Genomic DNA, 18497 nt, shown 5'->3' with positions numbered 1-18497 from the left:
AAGCCTAGATGTTAGGAGCTATTTAATGTTGAACTTTGAGCCACATTTCCCAAGGAATCATCAAACCACAATGTAGGGAATGCAGTCATTCTTCTGAGGGGTTGCAGCTGCTGAAATGCAGACAGATGGAATTTCTGCACTTTCTAGTGTGGTACAGAAACAATCTCACAATAGGATGCACACTTCTTGAAAACTTTCTCTTAACCCTAAAGAGAGGCTATTGTATAGACTGGCCAGTAATATCTTTACTGTTTTGGTTTTTCATTTTATATCTGGTTTCCTGTATAGTCTTGAGGAGTTTCTGTCTGTAGCTAGAGGAGTGCAATTCTGGGCTGAGTCCTCTCAGTTCAGTTCAGTTCAGTCGCTCAGTCATGTCTGATTCTTTGTGACCCCATGAACTTTCCCAAGAAGGCATGCCAGGCCTTCTTGTCCATCACCAACTCCCGGAGTCCACCCAAACTTATGTCCGTTAAGTCGGTGATGCCATCCAACCGTCTCATCCTCTGTCATCCCCTTCTCCTCCTCTAAGACCCTATAAAGCTTAAGCTTATTGCATGTCTTGGCAGTTGAAATCCATAGATGCCATTTGTATTGATTCAGAAATCATGGGATATAATGGAAATCCAGATTTTCATTGTTGATATTTTGAAGGTTACACATGAATTACCATCATAAGAAACATACCAAATTGACTGGTAGTTAATGTTCAACAGGGCTTCCCTGGTGACTCAGATAGTAAAGAACCTGCCTGCAATGGAGGAGACCCAGATTTGATCCTTGGGTCAGGAAGATTCTCTGAGAAGGAAATGGCAACCCACTCCAGCATTCTTGCTTAGAGAATTCCATGGGTGGAGGAGCCTGGCAGGCTATACCCATGGGGCTGCAAAGTGTCATGTATAATTGAGCGACTAAGACATTTGCACTTTCACTTAATGTTCAACAAATTGAAACTCTGATTCTTTGATAGCATTGCAAGATAATCCATTAATTGCATTTTTCCTTTGCCTTGTGGCAATATATTGTGCTCCACTGAGATGGAAGTGACTTTTTCCCTTTAATTAAGAACCTCCTGAGTGCCAACCACTCTGCTGGGGAATGTGGAACATGTAAGCGTCATGGACCTTACTGCCTGGAATGTTCTGTCTGAAGTTTTCTGTATTTCAGTTTGTGAGTTAAATGTTTCCTATTTCCTATTTCCCTTTAGTTAGACAACAAGATTCATCTCATCAAGGAATACACAGTTCAGGGAATGGTGACAGTGGCCAGGCAGGTGACCATAGGCTGATTCTGCTAACTTTTGTGGAAGGGAGAGAGAAATATTTTGGAGGCTTATATTTATTTTACCATTACTCTGAATTCGGATCTCATGAAAATAAGTTGAGTTTTTCTCTGATTATAAACATAAGACATGATCATTATAAGAACACTTGTAAAATACAGAATAAAATACAATGAAGAAAATAAAAATTGCTTTCAATTTTAATACCAGAGATAATCAGAGTAAACTTAGATATGTTAATACTTCTTTCTAGGCCAAATTGTATTATGCTTTTTTAGAACCAGATGGTGTTTTTACAATTAAATTATCCTGAACTTTGGTCCAGGACTTTATTTTTTGCAATATAATTTTCAGTGGCTATAATGGTATCCCTTATATGTAGTACTAAGATTTATGTAACCAATCTTCTATTATTGCATAGCTGTTATTTCAGTTTTCGTCTTATAAACCATGATGGTATTAATACCCTTAAATATAAAAACTTGGACTTATTCATGATGATTTACTTTGTATGAAGGCCAAGAAATAAGATTGCTGGGCCAAAGGTTATACACAATTAAAAGGCATTTGATACAAATTGCTAAATATTGAAGTGTATTTTAACACCCATTTTGTTGAATTAATTTGTCCTTTAAGTAATGGTCTCCCTTAGAAAAATCTTTCTAGCTTCTTCTCCCACATTTTGTGTCTAATGTAATTTTGAAATAATTGAATATTTGTTGAATTTTGAGAAGAAAAAGAACATAATATTTAAAGCAAAGAATACCAAAGTGCAACCGTGTTAAGGAAAAGAAAAGAAAGAAAATATTATTAGCTAATGTTGTTTCACATTCCTTATGCCAAAATAGGCTCTGACATTTTTAACTGGCATTTTTATTAAGCCAAGTTAATAAATACATTTCAGTACAAGGCATAGGGTCTCTATGCCTGTGTTCAAGCACATATCAACTATTTGTAACTAACTTTCTCTGCATGACATTGTTGTAGAAGGATTTTAAATGTTTGTTCAATAAATTTCACTTTGAAATAATTTTCGGTTATTAAAAAAAATACTCCCATTCAGTATCTTTTCGCACATAAGTTGTGCAATAGACGAGGCTGCTCCCTTGTGCTATGAAAGCCCACTGGCGAATTTCCTTTCACTTTTCTCAGGCAAACACTTTGTATTCTTCTCAGGTAATTTTACAATTAATGTTCTGGAAAGCCAGAGAGGAATTGGTGACAATGAAACCGAGGGAGTTGGGAAACACATCTGTTGAACATCAAGAGAAGGTTTTCTTTCTGTTCTTTATTTCTCCTAATTAAAAAAAAAAACCCTCTTATTTATTTTGACATTGCTTTTCTGCCTCTCTCCTTTTTTTTTAGCGCTCTGCAGAGGGGGCGAGAGCTTTCTGTGCACCAGTGGCATCTGCGTCCCCAGGAAACTGCAGTGTAACGGCTACAACGACTGTGATGACTGGAGTGACGAGGCTCATTGCAGTATGTGACAGGCGGTGTGGGGGTTGTCTGCAGGGTTATGGCTTCTATTCAGGGGCCTGGAAACCAGAGCATTCCGTTGTCTAGTCCTGACAACCACCCGGTGCTTGGGTGGACTGCTGTTAGTTTGCCTTTCTTTGGTGAGCAAAGTGTTTATCTTCCCCCGCCCCACATGACAGCTGCATGTTTGCACACCTTCAAAAGCCTGATTCCATTAGGAACTTGACAGCTAGATGTGCTTTGGAACAGGTCGGGCTCGAAGTGTTTTTCCTTCAAGTATCTTAAAATTGGAAAAAGGCTTTTCATTTATTTTCTTTGGGTGAGGGTTTTTGTTTTTAAAGTTCTAAGAGTATAAAGGTCAACTTTTTTAAAAAAAAGAAGGATATTTTTAATAGGAACATTTTTTACCCTCATGATTTTTAACATTCGTGACACAGAACACTCAAAATGTCTTGTTTGTTTATGCTTCCTCTCAGCCTGGAGAGAATTAAGGCACGAACCAACTGTTCTGCATCTATGGATCGGTAGATTCAGCCTTTAAACATCCTCCACTTTCTTATCATTGATTTAGTTAGTTGTTTTGACCAAAAACGGTGGTTTGTCCAATATTGTATGTGTTTGCTTGAGCTGCCTTCAAAATACCACAGGCTGAGACTTAAACAACAGAAATGTATTTTCTCACAGTTCTGGAGGCTGAAAAGTCCAAGATCAAGGTCCGACAGGGTTCAGTTTCTGATGAGAGTTCTGTTCCTGGTTTGCAGGTAACTGCCATATGCCTGTGTAGTCAAATAACCTCTTTGGGGGGAATGCAAGAGAAGGGGAGAAGGGGAGAGGAGGGAGGAGAGAGCTCTCATGTGTCTCTTCCCCTTCTTATAAGGGTATCAGCTCAGTTGAATTAGGGTCCCACCCACTGATCTTTATCACTACTTCACAGGCCCTATCCCTCATGTTGGGGATTAAAGCTTCAACATGTTGCTGAAACTCAGCCTCTGTTCACTGGTACAGAATAGAAACACAGAACAGACTTTTGGGTGAAATAGAAAAGAGTAGCTTTAATTGCTTTGCCAGGCAAAGGGGGCCTCAGTGCACTAATGCCCTGAACTGTGTGACCCACCCTGGAGCGGGTAGTGAGGAGTTTTATAGTGTTTAGGACATGATCAGCTCATGGATAGGTCTTGGATTGGTTGGCATCAGGTAAGTTTCAAGCCTTATCAACCTTCTGGTTTCAACCAGTCTAAGGTCTGTGTTCTTGTGGTCAGCAGTTTTCATCTGGAGGGGGTCTTCTTCCTGTAAAAGCAACTTATGAGTGTGTGTCAGGCATTTATCTGTACCTTCCAGGGAACTGGGAGTTTGGTAATTCTGTTATGTGACAGAATTGTAGTCTAAATTGTTACCAGTTCCCCAGCCCAATAGCTGTTCTTTGTTTCTGCTGCTGCTGCTAAGTCACTTCAGTCGTGTCCGACTCTGTGCGACCCCATACACGGCAGCCCACCAGGCTCCCCCATCCCTGGGGTTCTTCAGGCAAGAACACTGGAGTGGGTTGCCATTTCCTTCTCCAATGCATGAAAGTGAAAAGTGAAAGTGAAGTCGCTCAGTCGTGTCCAACTCTTTGTGACCCCATGGACTGTAGCCTACCAGGCTCCTCCATCCATGGGATTTTCCAGGCAAGAGTACTGGAGTGGGGTGCCATTGCTTTCTTTGTTTGTACATCTTCACATTTCCCAGTCATTAACTCTTGAGTCAGACAAAGACAAGGGCACAGGGCTTGTACACAGTTTCAAATCTATAAATTTTGGGAGGACACAGCCTTTCAGTCCACATCAAATATATATTCAGATCTCAAATTGGTTTGCAATTATGCAACAGATAAAATGGAAAAATTAGCCTCAAGAATACATTGCAGGATCTGCTTCCAAAACAAGCCCATATGCAATGGTGTTTGAATTGCTTTTTAATGGTTATATGACCAGCAATTGTTACTATAGGAAAAGCTGTGTTTTCCTTCCTGAAGGAGTTGCCAAAGCTTTATAAGAGCTCCTCTCAATTGCTCACCTCAACTGAAAGATTCCTCTGGTGTGTTTACCAGGCAGGCCAACTCTTCTTCCACATGAAGGCCATAACTTTTGAAAGGCAGTATGTTGTGGTAATATTTAGTTAGGGTCAGTATTTCCCAAACTGGTATTTTATAGTACCTGAGTCTTGAAAAATGCCTGGAAAAAAGCATGAGAAATGATGTCTGTCAGATCTCATTTGCTTCAGTCATGTCCAACTCTTTGTGACCCCATGGACTGTAACCCACTAGATTCCTCTGTCCATGGGATTTTCCAGGCAAGAGTGGGTTGCTGTTTTCCCCTTCAGGGGATCTTCCTGACCCAGGGATTGAACCCATGTCTCCTGCAACTCCTACACTGGCAGGGGGATTCTTTTACCACTGAGCAACCTGGGAAGCCCTGATCTACTTCCTAGAGACTTAGAGTACATATTTGCTCACTAAAGTTTCTGATAAATCCCAGGTTTTTTTTTTAAAACATTAATTTTATCTTAACTTGGTATTTCCTCAAAATTCTTTGTTTACATATGACCTCACATTGGAGAAGGCAATGGCACCCCACTCCAGTACTCTTGCCTGGAGAATCCCATGGACAGAGGAGCCTGGTAGGCTGCAGTCCATGGGGTCACAAAGTGTCAGACACGACTGAGCGACTTCCCTTTCACTTTTCACTTTCATGCATTGGAGAAGGAAATGGCAACCCACTCCAGTGTTCTTGCCTGGAGAATCCCAGGGACGGGGGAGCCTGGTAGGCTGCCGTCTATGGGGTCACACAGAGTCGGACACGACTGAAGTGACTTAGCAGTAGCAGACCTCACATTTATTCATGCATTTATTTATTTTATCTAATATCTAACATCCTATAGAATTTCAGTTATGTTGCTCATATTTTGTTAGAAATGTTTTCACTAAGATATTTGTTTTTATAATTTGGAATTCTCTCTTCAGAAAAACCTATGGTACATGATTGTACATAAAAAACATTTTTTATGGGACGTATATTTACACTGGGCTTCCCAGGTAACACTAGTGGTAAAGAACCCACCTGCCTGTACAGGAGACTTAAGAGACATGGATTCACTCCCTGGTTGGGATGATCCCCTGGAGGAAGGCATGGCCACCCACTCTAGTATTCTTGCTGGGAGAATCCCATGGACAGAGGAGCCTGGCAGGCTACAGTCCACAGGGTTGCAAAGAGTCGGATACCACTGAGTGTCTGAGCACATATTTACATTAAGTAATATTGCTAGATGAGAGATCTGACAGAATGTGATCCACTGGAGAAGGGAACGGCAAACCACTTCAGTATTCTTGCCTTGAGAACTCCATGAACAGTATGAAAGGGCAAAATGATAGGATACTGAAAGAGGAACTCCCCAGGTCAGTAGGTGCCCAATATTCTACTGGAGATCAGTGGAGAAATAACTCCAGAAAGAATGAAGGGATGGAGCCAAAGCAAAAAGAATACCCAGCTGTGGATGTGACTGGTGGTAGAAGCAAGGTCTGATGCTGTAAAGAGCAATATTGCATAGGAACCTGGAATGTCAGGTCCATGAATCAAGGCAAATTGGAAGTGGTCAAACAAGAGATGGCAAGAGTGAATGTCGACATTCTAGGAATCAGCGAACTAAAATGGACTGGAATGGGTGAATTTAGCTGAGATGACCATTATATCTACTACTGCAGTCAGGAATCCCTCAGAAGAAATGGAGTAGCCATCATGGTCAACAAAAGAGTCTGAAATGCAGTACTTGGATGCAATCTCAAAAACGACAGAATGATCTTTGTTCGTTTCCAAGGCAAACCATTCAATATCACAGTAATCCAAGTCTGTGCCCCAACCAGTAATGCTGAAGAAACTGAACTTGAACAGTTCTATGAGGACCTACAAGACCTTTTAGAACTAACACCCAAAAAAGATGTCCTTTTCATTATAGGGGACTGGAATGCAAAAGTAGGAAGTCAAGAAACACCTGGAGTAACAGGCAAATTTGGCCTTGGAATACGGAATGAAGCAGGGCAAAGACTAATAGAGTTTTGCCAAGAAAATGCACTGGTCATAGCAAACACCCTCTTCCAACAACACAAGAGAAGACTCTATACATGGACATCACCAGATGGTAAACACTGTAATCAGATTGATTATATTCTTTGCAGCTAAAGATGGAGAAGCTCTATACAGTCAACAAAAACCAGACCGGGAGCTGACTGTGGCTCAGATCATGAACTCCTTATTACCAAATTCAGACTGAAATTGAAGAAAGTAGGGAAAACCACTAGACCATTCAGATATGACCTAAATCAAATCCCTTATGATTATACAGTGGAAGTGAGAAATAGATTTAAGGGCCTAGATCTGATAGATAGAGTGCCTGATGAACTATGGACTGAGGTTTGTGACATTGTACAGGAGACAGGGATCAAGACCATCCCCATGGAAAAGAAATGCAAAAAAGTAAAATGGCTGTCTGGGGAGGCCTTACAAATAGCTGTGAAAAGAAGAGAAGCGAAAAGCAAAGGAGAAAAGGAAATATATAAGCATCTGAATGCAGAGTTCCAAAGAATAGCAAGAAGAGATAAGAAAGCCTTCTTCAGCAATCAATGCAAAGAAATAGAGGAAAACAACAGAATGGGAAAGACTAGAGATCTTTTCAAGAAAATTAGAGATACCAAGGGAACATTTCATGCAAAAATGGGCTTGATAAAGGACAGAAATGGTATGGACCTAACAGAAGCAGAAGATATTAAGAAGAGGTGGCAAGAATACACAGAAGAACTGTACAAAAAAGATCTTCACGAGCCAGATAATCATGATGGTGTGATCACTGACCTAGAGCTAGACATCCTGGAATGTGAAGTCAAGTGAGCCTTAGAAAGCATCACTACGAACAAAGCTAGTGGAGGTGGTGGAATTCAGGTTGAGCTATTTCAAATCCTAAAAGATGATGCTGTGAAAGCGCTGCACTCAATATGCCAGCAAATTTGGAAAACTCAGCAGTGGCCACAGGACTGGAAAAGGTCACTTTTCATTCTGATCCCAAAGAAAGGCAATGCCAAAGAATGCTCAGACTACCACACAATTGCACTCATCTCACATGCTAGTAAAGTAATGCTCAAAATTCTCCAAGCCAGGCTTCTGCAATGTGTGAACCGTGAACTTTCAGATGTTTTAGAAAAGGCAGAGGACCAGAGATCAAATTGCCAACATCTGCTGGATCATGGAAAAAGCAAGAGAGTTCCAGAAAAGCATCTATTTCTGCTTTATTGACTATGCCAAAGCCTTTGACTGTGTGGATCACAATAAACTGTGGAAAATTCTGAAAGAGATGGGAATACCAGACCACCTGACATGCCTGTTGAGAAATCTGTATGCAGGTCAGGAAGCAACAGTTAGAACTGGACATGGAACAACAGACTGGTTCCAAATAGGAAAAGGAGTCTGTCAAGGCTGTATATTGTCACCCTACTTATTTAACTTCTATGCAGAGTACATCATGAGAAACGCTGGACTGGAAGAAACACAAGCTGGAATCAAGATTGCTGAGAGAAATATCAATAACCTCAGATATGCAGATGACACCACCCTTATGGCAGAAAGTGAAGAGAAACTAAAAAGCCGCTTGACGAAAGTGAAAGAGGAGAGTGAAAAAGTTGGCTTAAAGCTCAACATTCAGAAAATGAAGATCGTGGCATCTGGTCCCATCACTTCATGGAAAATAGATGGGGAAACAGTGGAAACAGTGTCAGACTTTATGTTTTTGGGCTCCAAAATCACTGCAGATTTCATGACTGCAGCCATGAAATTAAAAGACGCTTACTCCTTGGAAGGAATGTTATGTCCAACCTAGGTAGCATATTCAAAAGCAGAGACATTATTTTGCCAACAAAGGTCTGTCTAGTCAAGGCTATGGTTTTTCCTATGGTCATGTATGGATGTGAGAGTGGGACTGTGAAGAAGGCTGAGCGCCAAAGAATTGATGCTTTTGAATTGTGGTGTTGGAGAAGACTCTTGAGAGTCCCTTGGACTGCAAGGAGATCCAACCAGTCCATTCTGAAGGAGATCAGCCCTGGGATTTCTTTGGAAGGAATGATGCTAAAACTGAAACTCCAATACTTTGGCCACCTCATGCGAAGAGATGACTCATTGGAAAAGACTCTGATGCTGGGAGGGATTGGGGGCAGGAGGAGAAGGGGACGACAGAGGATGAGATGGCTGGATGGCATCACTGACTTGATGGACGTGAGTCTGAGTGAACTCCAGGATTGGTGATGGACAGGGAGGCCTGGTGTGCTGAGATTCATGGGGTTGCAAAGAGTCGGACACGACTGAGCGACTGAACTGAACTGAATATTGCTATGGATTTGGGAGCAAATATTATACAAAGCACCTACAGTAGTGATTTTAAGTGGTTCAATAGAATTATATGCAGTAATGGGAGTTACAGTGGAATATCTTGTTTATCCCCTAATTATGGCCCTTGTTGTGTCATATTCAAACTCTACAGGTGCCTCTACCTCTGAGGTAGGCCAACACTGGCTTCGTCTCCCATTGCATGGAACATTACACTCTAAACAGTAAGAGGAGCTTTCTGCTGCATTTGTTGAAAGAGTACATTTTCCCAGTCAGTCACTGAACAAGAAGGTATTATTATTATTCTGTAAGGTAGTCAGCAATGTCCCAGGAGTGGAAGAGTTTATTAAGGAAGATACAGGCTTTCCTTCCTCATGAACATACTTCAAAAACCATTTGGCTTGGTTCGTTGAGGAAATACATCCCTTCAGAATACTTGTTCATGAAAATAGTTAGACATTGAAAGCTTTGCATGCAATTATTGCTGACCTTACGAGGACATCAGCCTCTGCAACTTAGCATGCCAGGGCCTGTGGTATTGCAGCGTGTGTGTTTATGGAAGGGGCCACCCTCCTGTTGTCACCGTGCTGAAGTGAAGGAATAGTGTCATGTCTGAGTTAGGGCATGGATCAGAGCTGGAATGCAGCCCACAGATACTCCCAAGGGGAGAAGGAGGTTTTTGCTGGACATTCCCAGTTGGAGCTCAAGGATTTACCATGTTCTGAGGGTTCTGACAGGTACAGGAGGAGGACTGCCTTCCTAGGAAGGAAGGGAAGGGGTTTGCTGTTTGAGTGAGTTCTCAAATCAAGTGTGCTGGGGAAGCATTTACCTACATGATGTGGTTTAATTTTCAGCAAAGGAAGTATTACTCCTTTTTGTTCAGGTACAGAGGTGAAGCTCATGGCAATGAAATAATTTGCCAGTGGTTCAAAGTGCCAGATTTGAACCCACTCCCGAGTGGGTCCAAATTAAATTAATTTCTCTTAATGCTGCTTTTGACTTGCCAATGTCCAGAAAGTGCAAATTTGGTGAATGATTGTTCTCAGATCATTCATATGACAGGAAAATGTTTAGTTTGGGTGCTCTGTTACGTTGAGGGAGATAATTGTCTATTACAGTGGCTCACCAGGTATCTGGGACTGCTTACTGACCTCCTCACAACTCATTTTGTTGTGTTTGTTGATCTCTTCCTTGTGTGTGTTAGTTGCTCAGTCATGTCCAACTCTTTGCGACCCTGTGGACTGTAGCCCACCAGGCTCCTCTGTCCATGGAATTCTTCAGTCAAGAACACTGGAGTGGGTTGCCATTCCCTTCTCCGGGGGGTGTTCCTGACCCAGGGATCAAACTCAGGTCTCCTGCATTGTAGGTGGACTCTTTACTGTCTGAGACACCAGGGAAGCCCTGTCTCTTACTTAAGTATTGGTAAAATGGACAGGTATCCAACTGCTGAGAAGGATTTTTGTCGTATAGAGAAAAAATTTTTGAAAATTAGGACGTGATTTTAAAATTTTTAGTTCTGTGACTTGAAATAGGCTACATCTCACCCCCTGGTTTTCCTTGTCATCAAGACCGGCAGCACAGTAGCATCTCCAGGAAGCCGCACTTGCAGAAATTCGAGCTCTCCCAGTCTGGAGGCGGCGCCCAGACAGCAGTCCCTTTGTGAAACTCTGCCAGTGACTCTAGTGTGCAGTCAGGTTTGAAACCACTGCACTAGAGGGTGTCTGGTGTCTCTTTTGTTGCTAATATTCTATCATCTTATGATTCTATAACCAGCTCTAGAACAGCATCCGATATGTAGCAGGTGCTTAGCAAATGAAAAAGCCTCAGAAAGTGGGTTGTCACAGGGAAAAGAACTGCCACAAAGTCCTCATACTTTATGCCATGTAAACCAATGTCAAATAATTTCAGGAGTCATTCACTCTGAATTTGGGATAACATTGCTTGTTATCCCATTTATTTTTGTGTACTGTGGTACAGTAATTATACTGAGTTAACTAAATATACTAGTTAGCATAATTAGTTATACACAGATAATAATACGAGGTCTTGAGTCAGACTGCCTGGGTTCCTATTTCTTTCTTTCCTCCTTTCTTTCTTTTTGGCTGTGCTGGGTCTTCCTTGCTGTGTGGGCTTTTCTCTAACTGTGGCAAGCGGGGACTGCTGTCTAGCTGCAGGCTTCTCACTGCGGTGGCTTCTCTTATTGTGGAGCATGGGTTCTAGGGCATGCAAGTTTCAGTAGCTGAGGCATGTGGGCTGAGTAGTTGCAGTTCCCAGGCTCCAGAGCACAGGCTCAATTGTTGTGACACGGTTGCTCCAAGGAGGACTAGGGATTGAACCCGTGTCTCCTGCATTGGCAGGCAAATTCTTTACCACTGAGCCACCAGGGAAGCTCCTCCTATTTCTTCTTTATCATTTCCTGCCTCTGTAAATATGGCAAGGTACTCAGTCTCTCTGGGGTCTCAGTGTCCTCATCAGTAAAGTGGAGACAATAAATAATACTATTATACTAACTATCTCTAGAATTGTTGAGCAGAATAATGAATCACTAGATGTCAAGTACAGAGACCAGTGCCTGGCATGCATTAATTCTCAAAAGGCATTAGGATTTATGGTTGTGACTGTGGTTGTTATCTTATTCTCCATGCCATCCTTCTAACATCCCTCCCACTCCTGCCCCACCAAAGGTCAGGTGATACATTGTGGAGGAGACAGAAATACTACAATATGCACAATGATTTTAAAAACAGCACCACATGAAGCTATCTTGGAAAGGAGGCCACCCAAGTAGCACAGAATAAAAACTGATATTCCAAATAATGTTTCTGAATCATCAAAAATGACTGTAGCTACTATATTTATTAGGACAGGGGAGCAAATAAATACTAGAAAAATTTCTACCAAATTAATAAAAATAAAAATATTTCATTCTACCCTAATGGAAGAATTTTCAGATGTCTGGAAAATTCACTCCTGTTTTGAGGCCATCTGATGATATGGAATCAATAAAATTACTGAATAGTTTTGAATTCCTGCTGTGTGTGAAGCATGTTCTAGATCAGATCAGATCAGTCACTCAGTTGTGTCCGACTCTTTGCGACCCCATGAATCGCAGCACACCAGGCCTCCCTGTCCATCACCAACTCCCAGAGTTCACTCAGACTCATGTCCATTGAGTCAGTGATGCCATCCAGCCATCTCATCCTCTGTCGTCCCCTTCTCCTCCTGCCCCCAATCCCTCCCAGCATCAGAGCCTTTAACAATGAGTCAACTCTTCGCATGAGGTGGCCAAAGTACTGGAGTTTCAGCTTTAGCATCATTCCTTCCAAAGAAATCCCAGGGCTGATCTCCTTCAGAATGGACTGGTTGGATCTCCTTGCAGTCCAAGGAACTCTCAAGAGTCTTCTCCAACACCACAGTTCAAAAGCATTAATTCTTCGGTGCTAAGCCTTCTTCACAGTCCGACTCTCACATCCATACATGACCACAAGAAAAACCATAGCCTTGACTAGATGGACCTTTGTTGGCAAAGTAACGTCTCTGCTTTTGAAAATGCCATCTAGGTTGGTCATAACTTTCCTTCCAAGGAGTAAGCATCTTTTAATTTCATGGCTGCAGTCACCATCTGCAGTGATTTTGGAGCCCAAAAAAATCAAGTCTGACACTGTTTCCACTGGTTTCCCCATCTATTTTCCATGAAGTGATGGGACTGGATGCCATGATCTTCATTTTCTGAATGTTGAGCTTTAAGCCAACTTTTTCACTCTCCTCTTTCACTTTCATCAATAGGCTTTTTAGTTCCTCTTCACTTTCTGCCATAAGGGTGGTGTCATCTGCATATCTGAGGTTATTGATATTTCTCTCAGCAATCTTGATTCCAGCTTGTGTTTCTTCCAGTCAGGCGTTTCTCATGATGTACTCTGCATAGAAGTTAAATAAGCAGGGTGACAATATACAGCCTTGACATACTCCTTTTCCTATTTGGAACCAGTCTGTTGTTCCATGTCCAGTTCTAACTGTTGCTTCCTGACCTGCCTACAGATTTCTCAAGAGGCAGATCAGGTGGTCTGGTATTCCCATCTCTTTCAGAATTTTCCACAGTTTATTGTGATCCACACAATCAAAGGCTTTGGCATAGTCAATAAAGCAGAAATAGATGCTTTTCTGGAACTCTCTTGCTTTTTCCATGATCCAGCAGATGTTGGCAATTTGATCTCTGGTTGCTCTGCCTTTTCTAAAACCAGCTTGAACATCAGGAAGTTCATGGTTCACGTATTGCCGGAGCCTGGCTTGGAGAATTTTGAGCATTACTTTACTAGTGTGTCAGATGAGTGCAACGTTCTAGATACCTAGTAAATATAAAGACTGTTAAGACATGATTTTTTTGCTTCATGAGCCTTTTAGTCTAATCAGGGAAATGGCATAGAGATCATAACATAAACACGGAGATAATTAAATATCGTATTTTAGAACAATATAATAGATGTGCACGCTAAGTCACTTCAGTTGTGTCTGACTCTTTGTGACTCTATGGACTGTAGCCCGCCAGGCTTCTCTGTCCATGGGATTCTCTAGGCAAGAATACTGGCATGGGTTGCCATGCCCTTCTCTAGGAGATCTTCCCAATTGTGGGATTGAACCCATGTCTCTTATGTCTCCTGCATTGGTAGGCCAGTTCTTTACCACTAGTGCTGCCTGGGAAGCCCAATATAATAGGTATGGCAAAGCAAAAGATGGTGTAAACAGAAAGATCTTGTGAGAGAGAAGAGCACAGATCACTGGTTGCCAGATTGGCATGAGAGAGCCAACGGGAAAGACAGGATTAAAACTGGCCTTGGAATAAGGTGATGCTTGGATATTCCAGAACAGTGGCTCTCTGTTGGAGACAATATTCCCTTCTAGATGTTTTGTAGTATATAGAGACCTATTTGATTGTAACCACCGGGGACGTTTAAGGGGATGCTACTGGCATTTAGTGGGCAGTGGCTGGGATTGTTGCTAAACATGCAGCGCACAGGATAGCTCCCCACAACAGAGTCACCCAGCCCCACGTGTCCACAGTACTGCAGTTGAGAAATCCCATTTTGGAGCTAGAAGTCAATAGCTGAAAACCCTCAGGACATCAAGAAGCCCAGGTCACTGTAACAAGCTGGAAAACTGTGGGCAAACTGGTTAACCTCTTGGTCATCTCAAAAAAAGGCTGTTTCTGGGTGGAAATTGAGCATCTCTACTTGAATCCTGAGTTGAGGCAACATGATTATGTTTATAGACTCAAGAGACTGAGCAAATTGAATGAAGCTCTTAAAAAAAGATTTTCTGTTCCTTAGCTGTCTCTTTTCATTTAATGACATTTTTGAGGGATAAAAGTTAATAGTGTAAGATGCCAGACTGAAATAAATATTACCATGCAAGAACTTTAGAAGCAGCATTTTGTATCAAAACTCTCATTCAGAAAAAAAAAAAAAGATCTGTATCTAGAAAAATACCCACCTTAGGTTATGCAAAATTATGCTTGTATTGAGCAAGAAAAGCACAGCAAGCAGCTTCTGTAAGTTTTGATCTGTTGGCCCCAAATTGCCCTTATAGCATCTCTTTTCAGGTGAAACAAACATTTATTCCAATAAAAGGAAGCACTGTGATCTTTGCTATTTGCTATGTATTTCTGGGTGTGCACTGCCTCTGGTTAAGGTTTTCTGTGTTTACTAATCACACAGACCTTAGGGAGGTAACAAGTTGTTTTCCAAATGCAGCTAATTTTGTATCTAACGTCAGAGAATGGCTTCTAACCAAGAAAGTCATAGCAGTGGAAAGTTGAGCCTGTACCTGTATGAATAATGAGGAATTATAAAAAATGTTTGAATCATCTCCATTTATGAAATAAGTTAATCAATGACGGCATTAATTTACAAAATACATCCGACGAGGTTTTTTTTTGTATGAATTACCAGGGATCCCAGAATGGACCTTGGGAATATTTTAAGTGTTCTCAGGTTAATCAGATTCTGAAAGAAGTATTTGATTCTCCAGTCCTACCATCCAAAAAAGTGAAGTGTACTGCTTAAAAAATATTAATTCATATGTTTAAAACCTATCACCCCTTCACACTGCCTCCTCCCTCTGGTGATGTAAGTACTTCTGCACTGATGGTCAAGGTGAAGATCCCCCCGTAATGCTGATTCGAAACTTCTCATAAGAGATGAAAATAAAACAAAAAAAAGATCTTTAACATTTCCCGAGGAAATGTATCTATCTTGATGCACAAGTTCCCCAACTTAGCTCAGTGGGCAGGAGAACCTCAGTCAACCTTTCTTGACTCAGCCGGTATGTGTGTGGTCAGCTCAGCTGGCAATAGGGTGCAGGATGGGGAGTTAGCACCCTAGGCTGCATGGGGGAAATAGTACGGTCAAGGTGAAGACTGGCACCTCTTTTTAGTCCTTATGTTTTCCCTTATGATGATTGTCCTCATTTGAAAATTATTTGGCCCAGGGGAAATGAAAAAAAAAAAAAAAAAGGACTTACAAGTTTCTGTATCTGTTTATGTATGTGCACATGTGTACACCCTCTTAATGATGGTACTGAACAGATCATCTCTAAGGCACATTCCATGCCTAAAATGGTGTGATTCTGAAAGTATTTAAATGACTTCTTAGAAGAGTGCTGTTTGAAATAGAAGTTGATGATTCATGTAAATAACAAGTATAATATTTTGATGTGACTCACTGTTTCACTAGTCAGTGCCCAAGATTTTTAATAATGAATTGTTACAGAATTTGGGATGTTTAAAGAGGTGCATGTGTGCAAAGTCGCTTCAGTCATGTCTGACTCTTTGCAACCCTAAGGACTGTAGCCCACACGCTCTTCTGTCCAGTCAATAATGCTAGAGTGGGTTGCCATGCCCTCCTCCGGGGTATCTTCCTAACCCAGGGATCGAACCCACATCTCATATCTCCTGCATTGGCAGGCGGGTTCTTTACCACTAATGCCACCTGGGAAGCCCCATGGTAAAGAAGTACCCATCACCGATTGTATCAGAGGCAGACTTTTGCTTCAGGAGAAACAATTAGCTGGAATTCAGGAGGCGGGAATGTTTACCATTAGATTCTTGATCGTTATCAGTCAAACAGACTAATCCTCATATGTGGCTTTTTTTCTCACTTCTTTCCTTTGTTCTTGCTTTGTTCTTGTTGCTTGTTCTTGCTTTGTTCTTTCCTTCTATTTGAAACATGCTGAAATTTTCATTCCATCCACTCTACTAAAACTCTGCACATCTTCCATGATCCCTCTCCAGCCTTAAGAATCTGTTTTTGAACTTAATTCACTCCAAGGGCAAAGATAATATTGGGTTGGCCAAGAGTTCATTTGGATTTTCCCATGACATCTTACAAAAAAACCTGAATGAACTTTTTGACCAATCCAATACATTTAAGAAGTCTAGTTGCTACTAACTACAGCCTTTACATGTAAACATTTTTACCTTATTGAAGTATAACTTATATACCGTAAAGTTATTTAGTAAATTTATAGGATTGTGAAACCCTCACCATGATCCACTTCTAGACCTTTCCCATCTATCCCCACATTTCCCTCCTATTTATCTGCATTCCGTCCTCACTCCCACATATCCAGCCACAGCCACATCTGTCTCTGTAAGTTTGCCTTTTCCAGAAACTTTATAAATGGGTCGCACAATATGTAGTTTTTGTATTTGGTTTCTTTCACTTAGCAAAATGTGTCTGAGCTTCATCGATGCTGTCACATGCATCAGTAGTTTGATACTTTTAATTGCTGAGCAGTGTCCCATTGTATGGATACACTACATTTCGCTTGTACATTTACCAGTTGTTGAGCATTTGGATTATTTCTAGGCTTTGGCTATTATGAATAACACTGTGATAAACATTCACATGCCAGTCATTGTGTGAGTATATGTTTCACTTCTCTTGGGTAGATTTTTCTAAGAGTGGAATTCATGAATCTCATGAAGTCATAGTTAAGCTTATAAGAAGCTGTCAAACTGCTGTCCATTGTGGCATTATTATTTTACACCCCCACCAACTATATATGAGGGTTTCGATTTCTGAGAATCCTTGATAATACTTGATATTGTCTGTCTTATCTATTACAGCTATTTTAGGGGATATATAATAGTATCTTATTGTGGTTTTATTTGCATTTCCTTAATGATTAATTACATTGAGCACCTTTTCATGTGCTTATCAGCCATTTGTATATCCTTCATGAAGACTTTCTATTCAAGTTCTTTTGTTTCTTGGTAATTGGGTGGTTTGTCTTATTATTGAGTATAAGACATCTATGTATATTCTGGATATAAGTCCTTTATCAGATACATGCTTTGAAAATATTTTTTTTTCAGCATGTGACTTGTTTTCTCATCTTTAAAATAGCATCTTTGGAAGCACGAATGTTTTTAATTTTAAAAGTGGAAGTGTTTAGTCACTCAGTCATTTCTGACTCTGCGACCCCATGGACTGTAACAGCCCAAAAGAATCTGTCCATGGGATTCTCCAGGCAAGAATACTGGAGTGGGTAGCCATTCCCTTCTCCAGGGGATCTTCCCAACCCAGGAATCAAACTCGGGTTTCCTGCATTGTAGGCATATTCTTTAGTAACTGGGAAGATCTTTTTAATTTTAATGAATATCATTTATTATTTTTTAGGTATGTGCTTTTATTATCATATCCAAGAATTCTTTGCCACCCCCCATCAGAAAGACTTTTTTCTTATTTTTTTTTCTAGAAGCTTCATAATTTTAGCTCTTACATTGAAATCTATAATCCATTTTGAGATTTTTTGATATGCTTTGAGATAAACATCAGAGTTTAACTTTGCATACTTGCAATCCAGTTGTCCCCACATCATTTGTTGAAGAGTATTCTTTTCCCATTGAATTGCCTTGGCATCTTACATACATTATTATTTATGTCTTCCCCTAACTCTATTAGGTCATATCTGAATGGTCTCGTGGTTTTCCCTACTTTCTTCAATTTAAGTCTGAATTTGGCAATAAGGAGTTCATGATCTGAGCCACAGTCAGCTCCTGGTCTTGTTTTTACTGACTGTATAGAGCTTCTCCATCTTTGGCTACAAAGAATATAATCAATCTGATTTCGGTGTTGACCATCTGGTGATGTCCATGTATAGAGTCTTCTCTTGGCCTAGATCTGATAGAGTGCCTGATGAACTATGGAATGAGGTTCATGACATTCTATAGGAGACAGGGATCAAGTCCATCCCCATGGAAAAGAAATGCAAAAAAGCAAAATGGCTTTCTGGGGAGTCCTTACAAATAGCTGTGAAAAGAAGAGAAGTGAAAAGCAAAGGAG

The 18497-nt window shown here is 40.9% G+C and overlaps 1 protein-coding gene across 3 annotated transcripts in view; it reads left to right on the top strand.

Annotated features, from left to right (window-relative positions):
• Positions 1–18497, top strand: part of CORIN (corin, serine peptidase) — a 309411-nt gene that overhangs the window by 194004 nt on the left and 96910 nt on the right. For 2 of the 3 annotated variants that reach the window (XM_005207933.5, XM_002688245.6), the window contains exon 6: positions 2645–2758. The exons of the other annotated variant lie outside the window; for it this stretch is intronic. In XM_005207933.5, coding sequence (XP_005207990.1) covers positions 2645–2758 — 114 coding nt within the window. The remainder of the gene's footprint in view (positions 1–2644; positions 2759–18497) is intronic. 3 annotated transcript variants of the gene reach the window in all.

This window comes from Bos taurus, chromosome 6 (assembly GCF_002263795.3).
Source record: "Bos taurus isolate L1 Dominette 01449 registration number 42190680 breed Hereford chromosome 6, ARS-UCD2.0, whole genome shotgun sequence".
Taxonomy (NCBI): Eukaryota; Metazoa; Chordata; class Mammalia; order Artiodactyla; family Bovidae; genus Bos; species Bos taurus.
The sequence above is the reverse complement of the archived record's forward strand: the minus strand, read 5'-3'. Positions and strand labels throughout refer to the sequence as shown.